The 20074-nt window shown below is 39.0% G+C and overlaps 1 protein-coding gene across 1 annotated transcript; it reads left to right on the top strand.

Moving 5' to 3' along the window:
- Nucleotides 1-1339: 1339 nt before the first annotated feature.
- MONOS_1532 (putative XPG I-region family protein) lies at nt 1340-19482 on the top strand (the record flags this gene model as incomplete). The annotated part of the gene is made up of 4 exons (XM_067868189.1): nt 1340-1430; nt 1609-1627; nt 1698-6349; nt 6497-19482. The coding sequence occupies 4 exons, from the start codon at nt 1340-1342 to the stop codon at nt 19480-19482; spliced, it is 17748 nt and encodes a 5915-aa protein (XP_067734427.1).
- Between the last annotated feature and the right edge of the window lie 592 nt (nt 19483-20074).

A 20074-nucleotide genomic window follows, 5' to 3' on the forward strand; every position in this document is an offset into this window, starting at 1 on the left:
ATTACTCGCATTATATAGTAGTAAGTCATTGGGTTGTGATTTTGTATTCCAATGTTGAAAATTTCGCAACCACTTCAAAAACTAATGCTTAAGTTCAAATAAAGTTAAGAAGTTTCTTATTGTCATTTTCACTTTTCAGTATTCATTTGTTGATGTTTAATAGAAATTTTCGAACCGAGATTTTTGAATGAAATATTTTGATATAAATAATAATCACCCATTTTGTGAATAAAACAAGATAAGATTCATTTTTGATTGTTTATTTTTATTGTTTTGAATAAGAAAAAAAAAAATTCATATTTCAACTGAAAATTATTTCTGTTTGGTTTGCAAATGAACAGAAATATAATTATCAAAAAGAACAACAGAATTTGTTTCTTGAAAATGCATCATTTTTCATATTTCAATAAACGATGTTTCTGATTTTTAATAACTTTTGAATTGAAAAGTCACACAAAATAATTTGTTCATTTCATTAGTGAAAATGTTTCTTATTTCGTAATTGAATGAATTTTTACAACTATTGTCAGTCAAAAAAACAAAATTATTATAATTTGAAATTTGATGTTCAAATAATGTTATCCAAAAGAATCATATATTAAAAAGAAATGAAAAAAACTTCATTAGATCTCTGAATTTTTTTGAAAGGGAAATTCCATTCGTAAATCACTCTGAAATCATATACAAAATGGAACATGTTCAAACAATTTTATTTATTCTCTTTTTTTGTGTGTTATTTTGTAACTTCCGTAACATATGAGTGATTGTATTCGAAACTACATTTCTTTTGTCAAATTTTTCAGCTTGAATATTTGTTGTGAATATTCATATAGGAACCTTGAAATTTGATGGGTCTATTTAATGATGTCTCTTCTATTTTTTCAAGTCAAACTTTGGATTCAGAAACAATATGTCCGATCCTTTTTGAAATCAAACTTTCGTTCGAGTTTTGATCGAATTTTTTATTTCAATGGGATTATGTAAAAAATGAACTTCAACAGAAAATACATACATCTTATGATAATGAAATTAGATAGAAATTTTTTTTTATAATAAATCCCATTGAGTTTAAATTTTTGATCAAAATTCGAAGGAAATTGTGATTTCAAAAAGGATCAGCCAAATGAAAACAATTTTAATTTGATTGAGAATTTTTTTTGCAAATGACAATGAATTTTCAAAATCATGAACACTCAGAAAAAAAGTTATAATTTTCATTATAATCACACAAATTCAAAAAGCAATAAATATCACCTCATTTTTAAGAAAACAAAATTATTATAATGGGTAAGATCTTAGAAGAAAACGTAATTAAAGGAAATAACGTCTTTTCTGCTTTATGGCATTTATTAAATCAGAATACGAAGATATATTTCGTATTCTTCAACGGTCTCCTCGAGTCAAACTCCAGCAAGGACTTAGCGAACAGGGTTTGTTATTGTATTTAAAAATTTGTTAAACCTTTTCTTCTTCAGAGCTCCTGGACGTTCAAAAATTTTTTGGTGTTATATTTCCACCAGATCTCGCCAACTTTTTTCGATTTTATCTTCCAACAGGTTTGCTTATTAAAAATGCTATTATTTGATTTTATCTCTTTTTGCTGTTTAGGAAATGGATGGGTCAATTGGTATGATCATTGTTCTGATAAATTGCTTAATTTATGACTTTTTGAATTTGTATTTTATCTATTTGTTTAGGCGTTCGCTAAAAATATTTTCATATGAATCAGAGAAAGATGAAGTGATCAACAATTTCCTGCCAACACCAACATCTTGCCATGAAGTTGATATGATTCATTATACACTTCTACAACAAATACTCAAAGACGTTCAAATGGGATTATTTTGGACATCGGCTTTTGGAGAGAAGCCTTTCAATATGATCGATTCATTAGAAAAAGCGAGAAATGTTCTTTTATCATCCGAAGTTCCACCACTTATTCCTTTATTTAATAATCTTTATATTCCAAGCTTTCCAAGTGAGCAAGGAAATCCTATTTTCCGTTGCCAACGAAGTTCTGTCGAAATAGTTGGCGAAAATTTATTTGATGGAATAAGGAATGTTTTAGCAGAAAACTCAACAGACAAAAGAGAGATATTACAATCCAGCAAATTTATTCCTTTTTGGTCAATTGTTGCCGAAGAGCGGATGCTTGTTGAAGATATGGATAATGGCAGAGTGAATAATCTGAAAAATTCTCAATTTGAAGGAGGACAATCCAAATCTTTATTTAGCCATCCGAATTATTCACATTCAATGACAGGGATACCAGAAATGAGAACAGGAGTAGGAAGAGGATACGGAAGAGGGAGCGCTGCTGTTGTGGATTATCAAGGAAGAGGAGGTTCTTTCAGCAGATTTGGGCAAGAAATATATGACAACCACTCTTATTCAGGCTATGGAAGAGGCGCAGGAGTTGGAAGGGGAAGAGGAATTGGAGGAGCAGCGTCAGGATACAGATACAACTTGGAGGAAGGGGCAGAGAGGGGATACGGCGGAAGCTATGCCTCTAGCTACAGAAATGGCAGTGTTGAGGGAGGAACAGCAGATGACTTGTATATCGATGCAGAGGAGTATGCAGACGAGGAAGGCGGTGCTTACACGACAGGACCGCAGATGATGGAAGGAATGGGGATTGACTCAGAAGGGTATGATGAGGAGGGAATCGAAGACGAATATGGAACACTTGATGGAGCTGGGGTCGGAGCTGGAGGTGAAGTTTACAGAGCAGGGATGATGAATGGGATGAGAAGCAGCAGAGCAAATGCGATAGCGAAGGATAGAGAAAGTTTATTTGAAAAACAAACTTCATTTCCTTCATATGCATCTGCATCTGCCTCTGCTTCAGTTCCATCTTCAGCTTCGGCTTCATCTTCAATGTATGCGGGGAATTCTGGTTATAATCCATCAAATTCTGCCTCACCGATAGATGCAACAGCACCTGCGATGCACTTTATATCACCTGCACCAGCATCAAGCTCCACAAAACTGCCAATGAATTCTTCGTCTTCATATCCATACAACACCAACATAGCTGCTAACACGCTATCACCATCTGGAGTTTACAACCAAAATTTCAAAGAATCCTCTCAAATGAACAGAGCACCAATGATGACTCAGAGGATGAGAATGGCTGGAGAGCAGAGAGATGCATTGATGGAGCCAACTGATGATATTGTTGCTGCTGATGTTGAAGACGGATATGATTATGCTGAGATGGAAGCAGCAGAAGCAGAAGAAGAAGCAGATGGGCAGTTGATCGATGACGTTGCAGCACAGAGCAAGGCATTCAATTTCAGAGGGAAGCCAATTGGATATCAGCAGCAGTATTTAGGCGCGCAACAAGAGTACAATGAAGACCTCTCACCAGAAGACATGGGAGAACAATACTACAACCCAGAGGACGAAGAAGAGCTGGATGATGATGAACTGCTGATGAGTGGAGATGACCAAGTGGAAGAGATGGAGGAAGGGGTTGTTGGAATGGCAGATGTGGCTGAAGGCGGAGTGATGCCGCTGGCGATGAAGCAGAGGAGGATGGAGATGATGCTGTTGAACAGAAGAAGACAACAACAGCAGCAGCAGCAGCAGATGGCATTGCTCCGACAAACACAGAGAAGCAGAGCAGGATTGAATGGAATGAATGAGATGTATGGAATGACCGATGCAGAAGCAGATGAAGAGGGTTTGTATGATGATGATGTTATTGAAGGCAATGATGGAGTGGAGGAAGAGGAAGACGAAATGGATGGCATGATTGAAGGAGCCGAAGGAGAAAACATGCTAACAGATGAAATTTATGCAGATGAGATGGGCGAGGGGATGGAAGAAGGAGAAGGAGAAGAAAGAGGAGGTGGGGGTGAAGAATATATCGTTTCTGAGATACCAACTGTGAATGTGCGGGCGAATATCGAGACACTGAAACATGTTGTACATGCGAAGGAATTCAAGCCAGTGAAGAAAGTACTCGAGAAGATTGCACTGAAAGAGGTGGATTTTGTTCCGAAGAAAAAAAAGAAGATTTTGTCGCAATCAAAGGAAGATGCACAAAGTGATGTGAAAGTCAGTCAAACAGATGAAGTTTCAAAGGAGAAAACGAATGTGAATGAGAAGGCAGATGAGAAGACAAATGAAAAAGTGAGTGAGAAAGAGAAGGAGACAGAGCAAACAACAACAGCTTCTGATTCAGCAAATGGAGAAAGCGAGAAAAAAGCAGCTGCAATTAAGGCATCGCTAACATTGAACTCTCCTGTTTGGACGCCTTCATCATTATCATCCTCTTCCTCTGCATCTGCTTCTGCCTCTTCTTCCTCTGCCTCTTCATCCTCCTCTTATCTCTCGTTTACCAGTTCAAGCAGCTCTCCACTTTCTCTTTCGTCCAAACAGAATGAATTCGACTCAGAACATTCAAAAACTGATGCAAACACAAAAGAATGTTCCAATACTTCTGAAAAAGTGAATGAAAATTCAGAAGCTTCTTCAAAAAATGCAACTGAAACCAAGCTGTTATCTAGTTCTTCTTTGGATTCTTCGCAATCTGCTTCTTCTTCTTCTTCTTCGTCTTCGTCTTCGTCTTCTTCTTCCACTTCGTCTCTTCCATCTCTTTCTTCTCTTGTGTCATCAACTGTTCTCGATCCATTAACAGCGACTTCTTTCATTCCAAAGAAGAAATCACTTCGAACTTCGAACTCTGCCTCAGCTTCAGCTTCTTCTTCTTCTTCTTCGTCTTCTCCCTCCATTTTATCCGCTTCCTCCTCCTCTTCTTCCTCATCACCCTCATCACCCTCATCATCATCATCATCATCATCTTCTTCTTCTTCTTCTTCTTCCTCCTCCTCCTCTTCTGCATTCACTTCTTCTCCATCTTCTCTGTCCATTTCATTTACTGCCTTTGATCTCTCCTCTCAACCTTATCACCCAAAGAACAAGAAGTCAACACCATCTCAGCTTTCTTCATCTCATCCAGTTAATACTCCCACATTCACTTCTTCTTCTACTTCTGCCTCTTCTTCTGCCTCTTCTTCTGCTTCTGTTTCTTCTTCATATTTATTTGCTTCATCATCATCTGCTTCTTCTTCTTCCAACAATCTTTCTGAGTCTCCTTCAAACACAAATTCGCTCTTTCTCACCCCTCCTTCTCTTTCTCTCTCATCGTCTCGTTTTTCAAAGGAAAATACGAATCAACTGCTTCCTTCGTCATCATCATCTTCTTCTGCTTCCATTTCATCAATCTTTCGTTCCCCTAAAACAACCATTCAACAGATATTGGCCAATACTCAATCAGCTTCTTCAAACAATTCATCATCATCATCATCATCATCATCATCTTCTTCTTCATCTCAATTCAACAATGATGCATCTTCAGACATTCATCCAGGTTTTCTTCTTCCTGCCGCTCCTCCTCCATCTTCATACACTTCATCATTTTCATCTTCTTCATCTTCTTCATCTTCATCATCTTCCTCCTCTTCTTCTCTTTCTCCTTCATCATCATCTTCTTCTTCTTCAGACACAGCCATTTCACCATCATTCAACAAATCTTCATTTCATCACCCCATATCTTCTCATTCATCTTCCTCTCCCTCATCATCATCATCATCATCATCATCATCCTCTTCTTCCTCTTCCTCTTCCTCCTCCTTCTCTTCTCCCTCTTTTCCTCCTCCTGATTTTTCATTCAGCGTCGATAAACTCAACAGCAATGGATACTCCAAGCAGCTCATCCTCAACCCATCTCTCTCTCCCAACGACATTCTTTCTCCTTCCATTCTGCTTCCTCTCCCACACATCCAACAGACAGCCATTGCTAAGCCCATTTCTGTCTCTTCTTCTCTGCCTCTTTCTGTCTTTGCTCGCTCTGCTGACACGAAAAATCACACAAACTCTTCTGATTCTTCTTCTTCTTCTCCTTTCCTTTCTTCTTCCTCCTCTTCCTCCTCTTTCCCTTTGTCTTCTTCTTCTGTTCAAATCAAACAACCAGCTGCTATCCATCCTCTTCCAGACTCCCCTTTAACCTTCAAGCTTCTCTCCACTCCTCCTCTCTTCGCCAATCAACTTCAGCACAGCCCTCAAATGTCTTCTCCTTATTCTCTCGCACCTCATTTATCTGCATCTTCATCAATTTCTTCTTCTTCTTCTTCTTCTTCTTCTTCTTCTTTTCCTTCTTCTTCTTCTTCTTCTTCCTCTTCCTCTTCCTCCAACATTTACTCCTCTGTCACTTCATCCCCTCAGCTCTCTACTTCTTCTCCTTCTTCTGTTTATTATCAGTTATCCCCCAATCCTCGTCTTTACCCTCCTCAAAAGCAGACATTCTCTTCTCAATCGAATTCTTCCTATCCTTCGCCCAACAGTCTGCTTCAGTCAAGAAGAAGACAGCAACAATATCCACACTCAAAAAGAGAAGGAGAAGAGAATTCGGGAAATGCCTCAAAACAAGAGAATAGTAATAGCAATAATAATAATAACAGTATTTTCAATAATTCCTATTCAAATGGAGCTGCTAATAGCAACATTGCTGATAACAGCAGTCAATACAGCCATCGTGCAAGCAACGCCAGCACCCCCGCCACACTTTATGTCTCTGAATTCTCTTCCTTCTCAAGATTCAAGAGAAATGACCCATCGTTTAGTAATGCAGCAACTTCTTCATCTGCTTCATCATCATCTTCTTCTGCTTCTTCTTCTTCTTCCTCCTCTTCTTTTTCTTACTCCTCATACGATGAGCAGAACTTCGACCATCTCCAAACATTCCCCATTCAGCCACTCAAACTCAAATTAACACCCGAAAACGAAGGCAAACCAAATAAAACAACAAAAAAAGATCGAAGCAAAAGACATTCTCTTTTCATCCAACAGAATTCTCCCCCATCTCCTCATCGTCCAAACCTCATTCCTTCTCATCTGCAGCATCTTCGTGTTCGCTCCTCTGAAACTGTTCCAGTTTCCTCTTCTACTCAAAATACTAAAACAAATGAAACATCAGAAATTTCAGTGGAAAAAAGCCAAAAAGTTGAAACTGGATCGTTTTCCTCAGAATCCAGCCAAGTTGGCAGCATTCTTCAGTCTTTACCTCCTCTCCCTGCATTCAACCCTCCTTCCTCTCTGAATTCTCCTCTTCCTTTGCCTCTCCCTCTTCCACAAACTGAGCCTGATGATGTGTTTCAACCGCCTTCACTGCCTCCTTCGCCTTCTCTGAATTCATTTGAATTCTCTCCCAGACAAATAGCGGAAAGAGAAAGAGAAGGTGGAAGAGAAGGAAGAGGAGGAAGAGAAAGAGGAAGAAAGAATAATAATAATAATAATAACAATGCAATATCCAATGATTCCATTCACAAGAGAAGCAAACATCAAACAAGGAATAAAAAAGATAAACGCGCTGTTCGTTCAGCGCTTTCTTCGATTTCTCCATCTGTTTCGCCTTCTCTTTCTCCATCTTCTGTTCCCACTCCGCTTTCTTCTCTTTCTTCCTCTTTTTCTGCTTCTTTCTCTGCTTCTGTTTCTGGCTCATTTGAATCAGATATTTCATCATATTCTTCAGATCCCTCTCTCCTTATGCATTCATCGAATGCTTCTTCCAACCAAAATGAGAAGAAAGTGAAAGCGAAGGCAAAAGAGAAAGAAGGAGAAGGAGAAAGAGAAGGAAAAGAAAGTAGCAATAGCGGAAGAAGAAGAACACACGAACTGAACAAAGAAAGAGCAAAGAAAATTGAAAAGAGGGAAAGAATTTTCGAAGAGAACGAGACAAAATTCAATGAAAAATCTGATTCTGCTGAGAAGGTTAAAAGAGGAAGGAGAACATCTGTGATGAGGAAGGAGAAGGAGAAGGAGAAGGAGAGAGAAAGAGAGAGAGAAAAGGAAAGGGAAGAAGAGAAGAAGAAGAGAGAAGCGGAAGAAAAGCAGAAAGCGAGAGAGAAGAAAGAGAGAGAAGAGATGGAGATTGAAGATGAAATGTCATTTATTGTTCGGTTGGAGATGATAAACATGATGAAGGCGATGAAGAAGAAGCAGAAAGAAGAAGAGAAGAAGAGGAAGGAGAAAGAAAGAGAAGAAAGAAGAAAAGCGAAGGAGCTGGAGAAGCAGAGGAAGAGAGAGGAAGAGAGGAAGAGGAAGTTGGAGGAAGAGGAAGCAGAACGAAAGAGATTGGAAGAACTAAACAGAAGAAGAGAAGAAGAAGAAAGGATGAGAAGAATCAAGGAAGAGGAGGAAAGGAAGAGAAGAGAGGAAGAGAGGAGAAGATTGAGGGAAGAAGAGAGAAGGAGACAGATGGAGGAAGAAGAAGAGCGAAAGAGAAGAGAAGAAATACGAATGATGAGGAAGGAAGAGGAACAGCAGAGAAGAAGAGAAATTGAGGCGATTCGAAAGAAGAAAGAAAGAATGGAGCTGGAGAGAATGAATGATGCTGAAGCAATGCAGTTGACGAATGCTAACATCAGATATCAAAGGGAACTGAGAAGGAAAGAGAAGAGAGAGAGAGAAGCGAAGCTGATGATGGAGGCTGAGGAGCAAGTGAATGAAAGAAAGAGGATTTTGAAGAAGAGAGAGGAGAAAAGAAGTGCGCTCGAGAGGAAGAGAATGAGTATGGAAGATACAAGATGCACCAAATGGAGAGAAGAGGAAGAGAAGAGAGAAAGAGAAAAGAAGGAGAAAGAAGAAGAAGAGAACAGAAGAAAAAAGGAAGAAGAGGAGAGGCAGAAGAGGTTGGAGCAGAGAAGAAGAGACAAAGAAAGAGAGATGGAGAAGAAGAGGAAGAAAGAGGAGGAGTTCCGAAAGAGAAAAGAAGAGGAGAAAAGAAGAATGATCGAAGATATTCGAAGGAAAGAAGAGGCAGCGAGGAAGAAAGTGGAAGATGAGATTAGACAATTTAGACAGATGGAGAAGGAAGAGAAGGAGAAACAAGAAAGAATAAAGAGAGAAAAAGATCAGAAACTGAAGATGGAGAAAGAGGCGAAAGAGAGGAAGGAAAGAGAAGAGAGAGAAAGAAGAGAAAAGGAAGAGAGAGAGAGAAGAGAGAAGAGAGAGAGAGAAGAAAGAGAGAAGAAACAGAAATTGGAGGAAGAGAGGAAGAGGTTGGAGATGTTGGAAGAGGAAAGAGAAAGACAGCTGATGAAGATGGAGGAGGAATTATTGAAGTTTGTCAGAAGAGTTGAAGAAGAGGAGGCGAGAAAGAAGAAAGAAGCAGAAGAAAGAAAGAGGAGGGAAGAAGAAGAGAAGAGGAAGAAAGAAGAGGAAGAAGCAAAGAGAAAGCAGAAGTTGGCAGAGATGGAAAGGCAAAGGAAAATTGAGGAGGAGAAAAGGAGGCAGAAGGAAGAGAGAGAAAGGAAAGAGAGAGAAGAGAGAGAGAAGAAGGAGAGGGAAGAAAAAGAAAAGATGGAAAAAGAGAGAAAGGAAAGAGAAGAGAAGGAAAGAATCGCAAAAATGGAAGCAGAGAAAAAGGAGAAGGAAGAGAGGAGGATTAAACGGCTGATGGATGAAATAGAAAAGAAGAAGAAAGAAGAAGAGAGAAGAAAGAAAGAGGAAGAAGACAAAAAGAGAAAAGAGAAAGAGAAAGAGAGAAAGGAAAGAGAAAGAAGAGAGAGAGAAGAGAGAGAGAGGAAAGAAAGAGAAGACAGAAGAAGAGCAGAAGAAGCAGAAAGAAGGAGGATTGCGCAAGAGGCGAGGGAGAAAGCGGAGAGAGAGAGAGAAAAGATAGAAGAAGAAGAAAGAGCGAAGCTGTGGCAGGAGACGAGGGACAGAATCGAAAGAGAAGAGAGAGAGAAGATGGAGAATGAGATCAAAGAGAGGGTGAAGAAGGAGCTGACAGAAAAGATAGAGAAGGAAGAGAGAGAAAAATTGAGAAGGATGATTGAGGAAGAAGAGAATAAAAGAATGGAAGAGGAGAAGAAGAGGAGGCAAGAAGCAGCGGAGTTGAGAGAGAAAGAGGAGGAAGAGAAAAGAAGGAAGGAAAGAGAAGAAGAGAAGAAGAGAAGAGAAGAAGAGGAAGAACGAGAGAGAGAGAGAGAAGAAGAAGAAAGAAGAAAGAAAGAAGAAGAAGAAAGAAAGAGGAAGGAAGCAGAGGAAGAAGAGAAAAGATTGAGAAAGCAGAAAAAGAAAGAAGAAGAAAAAAGAAAGAAAGAAGAGGAGAAGAAGAGGAAAGAAGAGGAAAGAAAACAAAAGGAAGAGGAGGAGAGGAAAAGGAAGATAAAAGAAGAAGAAGAAGAGAAAGAAAGGATTAGATTGAAGAAAGAAGAGGAGGAGAGAAAAAGAAAGGAAGAAGAAGAGAAGAAGAAGAAACTGGAGGAAGAAAGAAGAAGAAAAGAATTGGAAGAAAAGAAGAGGAAAGATGAAGAAAAGAAAAAGAAGGAAGAGGAAAGAAAGAGAAAGGAAGAAGAGAAAAAGAAGGAAGAAGAAGAAAGGAAGAAGAAAGAAGAAGAAGAAAGAATTAAAAGAAAAGAGGCTGAAAGAAAGAGAAAAGAAGAAGAGGAAAAGAAAAGAAAAGAAGAGGAAGAAGAACGATTGAGAATTATGGAAGAGAAGAGAAAGAAAGAAGAGGAAGAAAGAAAGAGAAGAGAAGAAGAAGAAGAAAGGAAGAAGAGAGAAGAAGATGAGGAAAGGAAGAGGAAGGAAGAAGAGGAAGAAGAGGAAGCAGAGAGAAGAAGAAAAGAAGCAGAAGAAAAGAAGGAAGAGGAAGAGAGAATAAAAAGAGAAGAGGAAGAAAGAGAGCTAATGAAACAAGAAGAAGATATGATTAGAGAGAGGAAGAGGCAACTTTTATTGAAGTTTATTGAAGAGGCAGAAGAAGAAGACAGATTAGAGATGGAGAGGGAAGAGAAGGAGAAGAGAGAGAAAGAAGAAAGAGAAGCAAGAGAAGCAAAGGAGAGGAAAGAAAAAGCGGAGAAAGAGAAGAAAGAGAAAGAAGAAAGAGAAGAAAGAGAAGAAAGAGAAAAAGAGGAAAAGAGGAGAAAGGAAGAAGAAGAGAGAATTAAGAGGGAAGAATTAGAAGAGAGAAAAAGGAAGGAAGAGGAAGAAGAGAAGAAGAAAAAGGAAGAAGAAAGAAGGAAAGAAGAAGAGAAGAAGAAGAATAAGCAAACCGAACAAAAGGAAAGCAAAAAGAATCAAAAAGAACAGAAAACGAAGAAAGAAGAAGAGAAGAGGAAGAAGAAAGAAGAGGAAGAAAGGATTTTGAGAGAGAAAGAAGAAGCGGAGAAGAAGAAAGAGAAGAAGGAAGAAGGAGAAATTTTGAATGAAGAAGAAGAAGAAGACGATTGGGAGAAGACAGTTGAAGAAGAAGTGAAGAAGAAGCAAGCAGATGAAGAAGAGAAGAAGAGGAAAGAAGAAGAAAAAGAAGAAAGAAGAAAAAGAGAAGAAGAAGAAAGAGAGCTGATGAAACAAGAGGAAGATATGATAAGAGAGAGGAAGAGGCAACTTCTTCTGAAGTTTCTTGAGGAAGCAGAAGAAGAAGACAGATTAGAGATGGAGAGAGAAGAGAAGGAGAAGAGAGAGAAAGAAGAGAGAGAGGCAAAAGAAGCAGAAGAAGCTAAAGCAGCGAAGGAGAGGAAAGAAAAAGCAGAGAAAGAGAAGAAAGAGAAGAAAGAGGAAGAAATAAAAACAAAGAAGGAGAAAGATCTTGAAAAACCTGAAGATGAAGCAAAAGAATTGAAAGTTGATCAAACAATTTCAGAAACAGAAGAAAATACTTTGAAAAGCGAAGAAATCGAGAAATTGGACACAAGTTCTTCTATTTCATCATCTTCTGCTTCATCTTCATCTTCATCATCATCTTCATCTTCATCATCATCATCAACTTCTTCTTCTTCTTCTTCTTCTTCTTCTCTTTCTTCTCTCTCTGCTTCATCTTCCACTTCTTCCTTCGTTGATTCCTTCATCAAAGAAGAGAGAAGCGAATCTCCAGCCATTTCAACACCCATCTCTTCGTTCACAAATGTAACCACACCTTCTTCAATGATGGTTGATAATGCTGCTTCTCCTTTATCTTCAGATTCTTGTTCTTCCACATCAATTGTACCATCATCATCATCATCATCTTCTTCTTCTTCTTCCTCTTCCTCTTCCTCTTCCTCCTTCTCTTTATCTTCCTCCCCCTCTTCCTTCGCCTCCTGCTCCAAATCCTTCCTCCTTTCTCCTTCCCTCTTCTCCCTCACACCCAAACAGATTCTCGACAAAAGCACCAGAAAAGACGGAACGCTTGCCATCAACACGTATTCCTCCTTTTTCTCTCTCGTTGGCTCTCTTCTCCCGCCGATTATGGACTTGTTTGACGAAGAAGCAGAAATCTGTGTGAATGACTTGATTCCAGTGGCTGATGAAGAGTATGTGGATGCTCTGTGCTCAAAGATATTCAACGACCACATCGCGAACAATGGGAATGAGGTGAATGCAGAAGGAAACTTAGCTTCTTCTTCCGCTTCTTCTTCTTCTTCTCTTCTTATTCCAGATGAAGAGATGAACGAAGAGATGGCGATTAAGAACAGAACGTATTCTGTGACTGATATGCTTCGGATTGGATCGAAGATTGAAGAAAGCAGCACAGAACAAAAAGAGGAAGAGGAAGAGGAAGAAAATGAAGACGGAGAAGAAGAAGAAGAAGAAGAAGAGGGCGATGAAGGAGAAGAAGAGGAAAGTGATGAAGAAAGCGAAGAATCAGAAGTGTTTGGAAGAGATGCAGAAAACTATGAGGATGAAGATGATGCTGAAGAAGAGCAGAACAAGAAAGGAAATAAAAAATCATTAATTTCAAAACAATCGACTAATAACAAGAACAAAAAGAACAATGATGATTTAGACGATGACATGGCATTACTTGCGTATTTTGACAACAAAGGCAAGCAGAGTCAACAAGGCAATTCAAATGGGAAAGGAAATGGGAAAGGAAAAGCTCAAGTGAAAGCAAAAGCCAAAGTGAATGTTAAAGCTAAAGCAAAAACAAATGCTTCTGGAAAGAACAAGAATAATTCTGTTTCATCTTCATCATCATCATCATCTTCTTCTTCTTCAAAGGGAAATAAAAACAACAAAAACAAACCAGAAGAATCAGAAGATAACTCCATCATTTCTGTGAAGGGAAACAAAAAGAGCAAAAAACCTTCAAAGGGAATTCCTCTTTCAAAACCTCTGCCAAATTTCTCTTCTTTGCTTTCTTTCACATCTCGCTTCAAAGTTAATGCGAACTTCTTCTGTGTTCCAGTTAGATCAATACACATTTTCTCCTCATTGAAGTCTTCTTCTTCTTCTTCTTCTGATGCTGATGCTCCTCTTGATGCTTCTGAATGGGAAAGAAAAGGAAATCCTTCTTCTCCTTCCTCTTCTTCTTCTTCAAGATATGATTATCAGATGGAAATGTATCAGAAGAAGAACAAGAACAACAGCATGAGAGGAGGAAATCAGTCAAAAGAGAACAAGCCCTCAACTCCGCTTCCGAACAGAGCGGAGAAGGCGTGGAAGACAAAAAGAGAGAAAGAGATGGAGAAGAAGATGAAGAGGAGAGAAGGGACGAGGAATGGAAGATTTGATGGCGATGATGGAAATGAATTTGAAGGAGAAGGAGAAGGAGATGAAGAAAATGTTAATGATGAGAGAGAGAAAGAGGAGAAGAAAGAAAATAAGAAGAAGAAGACGAAGTTGGATCTTCTGAAGGAAGCGAAAGTGAATGAGATGAAAGCAGAGAACGAAACGCTCATTGACAAAATTCGCTCTGCCCTCAACAAAATCTCTCCAGCCACTTTTGATGAGCTTGCAAACGATATCGAAGCAGCACTGCAGACGTATGAGAAAAGACTTGACTTCAGAATGAGGCTGAAGATGCGGAAGATGGAAAAGGAGAGGGGGAAAGGTGATGTTGAAGACGATGTTGAAGCAAGTTCATCATCATCATCTTCTTCTTCTTCCTTAATTTCAGACAATTCATCCTCAGACACTGCACATTTAGACGAAGAGACATTGCTTGAGCTTGAGAAGGAGGCGGAACGGGAGCTGGTGAAGCTGACAGTAGAGGAGATAACAGAGAAAGCTGTGTTTGAGTCAAAGTATGTGGCAATCTATGCACAGCTGGCGACACGATTGATGGTCAGTGCGTATGATGGAGAGAAGGAAGGAGAGAATTCTTCTTCTGCTTCTTCTGCTTCATCTTCATCATCATCATCTTCTTCTTCTCCTCCTTCTCCTGCTTCTGCTTCTTCTTCAAGCTCACAATCGAATGCTGATAAAGCAGAGACAACTTCTTCAGGGAAGGAGAAGTTTGTATCACGTTCTGCAAAGTTCTTCAAGGAATATCTACATGAATATGTGGATGAAGAGTTCAGGACAGCCAGGGAAAAGAACAACGAGAAGAAAGAGAAAGAAGCAAAAGGAGAAGGAGAAGACAAAAAGACAGAGCAATCATCATCATCATCCAACAGCATGCTCACCGAAGAAGAGAAAGAAGTGATCCAGCGTCTGCGCTTGAAGGGAAACATCAACTTTGTTGGCTGTCTCATCAACTCAAATGCCATGCCGATTGAAAAAGGGCAGACGTGCATGCAGATCTTGTGGAGCAGAACAACGCCTTCCTCGCCCAATGAAGATGACATGATGCAATTAGCCACATTTCTCACGCAGATCGGGCAGCGCATCAAGGAAGAGGACGAATATGCGTTCAACCGAAACATGAAAGCGCTCAAAATGACCATCGATGCGAACAAACTCACAAAGCGCACGAAGTTTATGCTGATGGATGTGCTCGACTTGTTTGACTGGAAGGACGCAGCTGCTCCAGTCAAAAGGGTGATTCCAAAACAGACGGTGATGGATATTCCACCTGAACTGAGGGCGCCCTGGGCGGTTGTGACAGAGACAGCACACAAACAACCAGAGATTCCGCTGCCGGAACTGCCGGGGGAGGCGAAGAGAGGAAGTTCTGTGAATGTGAAAGCGAATGAGAGTGTGAATGCAAGTGCTCCTGTGAATGCGATGAAAAGGAATGCTAATTTGACAATTTCTCCTTCTCCTTCGTCATCATCTTCCTCTTCCTCATCTTCCAAATCTTCTGTCTTCACACTTTCTGAGTCTGCCATGAATGCTCTGATGCCTCCACCCGTGCCTTCTTCGTCTGAAGCAGGTCTCTCCTCTTTCCTCCACTCCCACGCCTATCCTTCCTCTCAGCGGGGTTTTGGAAGGAGAAGAGAAGACAAAGGAGAAGGGAACCCTGCTGCTATGCCTTCACTCGGTGCAATTTCTGGTTCATTGGCAAGCAAAACAGACAAATCGAACCCGTTTCCTATGTCAGCTAACTCATTGGCGATGAAGACGTTTAATGCTCAGCCTGCTTCTTCTTCTTCTTCTTCTTCTTCTTCTTCTTCTTCCTCTGTTTCTGCTTCTCATTCTTCGTTAACATCATCATCATCACCTTCTTCTTCTTCTTCCGCACAATCAAAGCAAAATGCAGCCAATGATAAATCGGTCAGAATATTGAAGAATTCACAGAAGAAAGTGAGTGAATTGGATATGTTTATGGAAGAGCAAAGGAAAGCAGAGAGAGAAAAGGCAAAAGCAGCTGAAATTGAGAAGGAGAAGGAGAAGGAGAAAGAAAGAGAAAGGAAAAGGAAAGAAGAAGAAGAAAAGAAGAAGAAAGAAGAAGAAGAGAAAAGAAAACAGAAAGAAAGAGAAGAAAAACTAAGAAAAGAAATAGAAGAGAAAAAGAAGAAAGAGAAAGAGGAGGAAGAGAGAAAGAGGAAAGAAGAAGAAGAAGAAGAGAACAAAAAGAAGAAGAATGTTGAAAAGACTCAAAAATCTGACTCTCAGCCAGTGTGGATGCAGAAGGCATTGAACAGGGCGAAAAAAGAGAAAAACAATGAAAAATCAGAAAAATCAGAAAAAACAGAAAAATCACAAGAGAAGAAGCAAACAAAAGTGATGAATGAATTGCAGAGTTTTCCTTCTCTTCCTTCAAGTCCTTCTTCTCTTTCTTCTTCTTCTTCTTATTCTTCTTCTTCTTCCTCTTCCTCTTCCTCTTCCTCTTCCTCTTCCTCTTCTTCTTATCCATCTCTTTCAAACACCAAAACAAAGAAGCAAGCTCAGCTTCAATTAGACAGCATTGCAACTCCTTCTCTGCCTTCCACTCCACCTCAACAGAACTCTTCTTCTTCTCTTTCTTCTTCCTCTTCTTCCTCTTCTTCTTCTTCTTCTGCCTTTTCGAAAGACTCTGATTATCCTTCTCTTCCTCTTCTTCCTTCATCATCTTCATCATCCTCTTCTCCTGCCTTGCCTTCAACACCAACTGGAAGAGAACTGACAAAGAAACAAAAGAAAGTTCTTTTTGCTGCTGCTTCACAGAAATACTCTTTATCATCATCATCTTCTTTATCTTCTTCTTCATCTTCAAAGCAGAATATTTCATTTCCTCCTCTTCCTTCCACTCATTTGACCACAAACAGCATTGAGACTTCTTCTACACCTTCGCTTTTGAAACTTACCCCTTCTTCTTCATCTGCTTCATCTACTTCATCTGCTTCTCCTTCTTCTCCTCCTCTCATTCTGAATCAAATGAACAAACATCAAAAGACTTCTCAATCAGCAAAATCATCATCATCATCTTCTTCTTCTTCGTCTTCCACTTCTTCACCTTCTTCTCTTCAGCAGTTCTCTTATTCCACTCCTGTATCTTCACCATCAATGCAAACAATCAATCCATCTTCTTCTTCTTCTTCTTCTTCTGTTTCTTCTGCTTCATCAACCCCAACCTCTTCCAATCATCCAGATACCCCATCTTCTCTTTCCTCATCAAACTCATTTTCTTATTCCTCTTCTCACTTTTTGTATTCTCCTTCTCGTTCTCATTCAACTGCATCTTCTTCTTCATCATCTTCTTCCTCTTCTTCCATCTCCACTCCTCTTATCGCACCATCTCCAGCCTCCCCAGGCTTATTCCAAAGCTCTTCTTTGATTTCTTCCTCAAATCCTCTTCTTCTTCCTCCAAACTCTCAACATCCATTCCATTCCACTTTATCTGCTGGTTTTTCTCCTCTGATGGCTTCTACGGAACCTCTTTTGCCTGCAATCCCTTCTTCTTCGATTTCTCCGTCTTTTCCTTCTGTTCCTTCTGTTCCTGCTATTTCTCCGCTTTCTTCTTCTTCTTCTTCCTCTTCTTCTCCTCCAACTGTTGCTACTTCAACAGAACCAATTCTACCTCAGCCTTCTCACATTATTTCTAATCATTACTCAACAAATTCATCATCATCATCATCATCTTCTTCTTCTTTGCACATTTCTTCTGACTTCCTTCTCCCCACACCTCCTCAAAAACCTTCAAAATCATCAAAACCTTCAAAGACCAATCAAAACATACCATCACAGACTTCAGATTCTCTTCTTTCTTTGCCTTTAACAAAGACAAAAGCAAAGACAAAGGCTTCTCCTTCTGCTCTTTCTCCTTCTCTTTCTTCTTCTTCTGCTTCTTCTTCTTCTTCTTCTTCCTCTTCGTATTCTTCTCCAAAATTGGCAAGAATCAGTTTTGCCTCAGCTGCCAGCAGAGCAGCCATGTTCAGAGCAGCAGGTGCTTCATCTCCTTCTCTCTCGTCTCCTTCTTCATTGTTATCTTCTTCTTCTTCTTCTTCTTCTGTTTCTTCCTCTTCCTCTTCCTCTTCATCATCTTCTTCTTCTTCAGGATTACTAGAAGATCCATCTATTCCATTCCAGTTCTCGTACTCTTCTTTATCTTCTGCGCCTTCTTCTTCTTCTTCTTCCTCTCCTTCTCCTTCTCTTTCAGAAATGACTTCAACAACACCATTGCTTAACTTGCCACAAAAGAAAATAGCACCTTATCCTTTATCCCCATCTTCATCTTCTCCTTCTCCTTCTTCTTTGTCATCCTCTTCTCCTTCTCAGGACTCATCAAACAGCAACAAGAAGAACAAGAACAAGAAGAATTCAAGAGATTCTGCTTCTTCTCCTTCTCCTTCTCTTTCCTCTTCTCAATCTCCTTCTCTTCCCAAGTCAAAGCCAAATGAAAAATTCAATGAGAAAGAGAAAGAAGATAACAAACCAAAAACAAAAGGCAATGCGAAGACAAAAGAGCAATCGAAACAAGAACTGAAAGGAAAACAGCAAATGATAACTTCAACAGCTTCAACATCAACGCCAACATCATATTCTTCTTCCACTTCTTCTTCTTCTGGTAATCGATCAGCAAGTTCTCAAAAGGGGAAGCAAAAGAAAGAAGGGAAAGAAGGGAAAGATAAGAAGAATGCAACAGATGCTAATGAGATACAATCTTCAAATGCAAAGAAGGATAAAAAATCAAAGAAGAATTCAGCAGAAGGAAAAGGAGATGCAAAATCAAAGAATTTCAATGAAGAAGAAAGGAAGAAAACCCAATTGTCTCAAAGCCAACCCACAAAAACAGAAAGAAAAAAAGAAGAAGAAGAAGAAGCAAAACGTGATAGAAAAAGAAGTTCTGAGAATGATACATACAGTTCAATGACATTACCGTTGCAAACACACTCCATTAACATTGAAGCAAGTGATGTTTCAGAAGCAGCAGAGCATTCAGTTCGAGTGAAATCTCCTCTTCACACTCATTTGGAGAGGGAAGATGTGAAGGAGAATGAAATGTTTGGGTTTGAGGTGGATGAGGAAGACGAGGTTGCAATTGAAGAAGGGAAACTGAATCAGAACCAAAACCAGAACAAGAAGCAGAATGAGAGGAAGAGGGAAGAGATAGAAGAAGGAATTGAATTCGAAGAGGTGGAAGAGGAAGAGATCGAAGAGATTGAAGAAACTGAAGAAGAAGAAGAAGAAGAAGAAGAAGGAGAGGAGAAAGATGAATATTCAAAGGATGAAGTTTCAGATGATTCGAATGTGGAATATGAAGAGATCATTGAAGAGATCATTGATGACTCAGAAGACGAAGATTATGAAAACGACAACGGCAAAGAGAATGAGGAAGAGGAAGAGGAAGAGGAAGAAGGAGAAGAGGAAATAGAAGAAATAGAAGAAGAAATTATAGAAGACGATGAAGAGGAAGAGGAGGAAGAGGAGGAAGATCAAGAAAACACATTTGGCAATGAACCATCTCCTCCAGAAACACAAAGCTCTTCTTCTTCTTCTTCAACTCAGAAACAAACATCTTTCTTTGGGAGATTGAGGAACATGTTCACAAGGACTCCTTCACAACAGACGCTTTCCCCGGCTGTGGAAAAAGAAGAAGGAGAGGGAGAAGATGATGATGAAGAAGAAAAATCCAAAGAAGATTCAGATAAAGAAGATGAGGATGAAGAAGTGGAAGTGGAAGAGGAGGTTGAAGAAGAAGAGGAAGAAGAATACAAAGAAGAAGAGGAGATAAAAGGAAAAGACAAAGATAAAGGCAAAGGAGAAGAGGAAAGGGAGGAAGATGATGAAGACTCAGTGTATTTTGGAGAGGAGATGGAAGAAGATGTGGAAGAGGAGATAATAGAAGAAGTTGTGTATGAAGATGACTTTGAGGAAGGAGAAGAGAATGAAGAAGAGAATGAATAAAATATTTCATTATTATTATTATTATTATTATTATCAATCAGAGCTTTAAAGAAGAAAGAAAGAAAGAAAGAGAAGATTTTTTTGAAGAGTTTATTTTAGCACTGCGAAATGATGATGATCACCACATTCGCACAATGGAAAAGGTTGCTCAAAACAATCTTTTTTTTTTCTATGTTGCTGCAATTGAGTTTTGATTTCTTTGTTAAAAGAGAAGGGAAAAATATTCTTTCTTTCTTTCTTTCTTTCTTATTTTATATCTTTCTTTTCTTTTTTTGTTATTTTATGTTTTCTTTTATCTTTTTTTGTTATATTTTTCCTCTTCACCAGGAGCATTGTTCAATGAATTGTTTGATGTTGAACAAAAATTGTTGAATATTTCTCATTTTTTTCCTTCTTTTCTTTTCTTTTCTTTTCTTTTCTTTTCTTTTCTTTTCTTTTCATTTGTTTTAAAAATGTCTTATTAAAATAAAAGTTGTTGTTGTGCATTCCAGTCTTCATTAATTTACAATATTGTGTATTGTTCTATATCTCTTATTGGCTTTTTATTTTATTTTATTTTATTTTGCTTCATTTTTTTTCATTTTATAATTCC

This window comes from Monocercomonoides exilis (assembly GCF_001643675.1).
Source record: "Monocercomonoides exilis strain PA203 chromosome Unknown scaffold5-2102611, whole genome shotgun sequence".
Taxonomy (NCBI): domain Eukaryota; phylum Preaxostyla; order Oxymonadida; family Polymastigidae; genus Monocercomonoides; species Monocercomonoides exilis.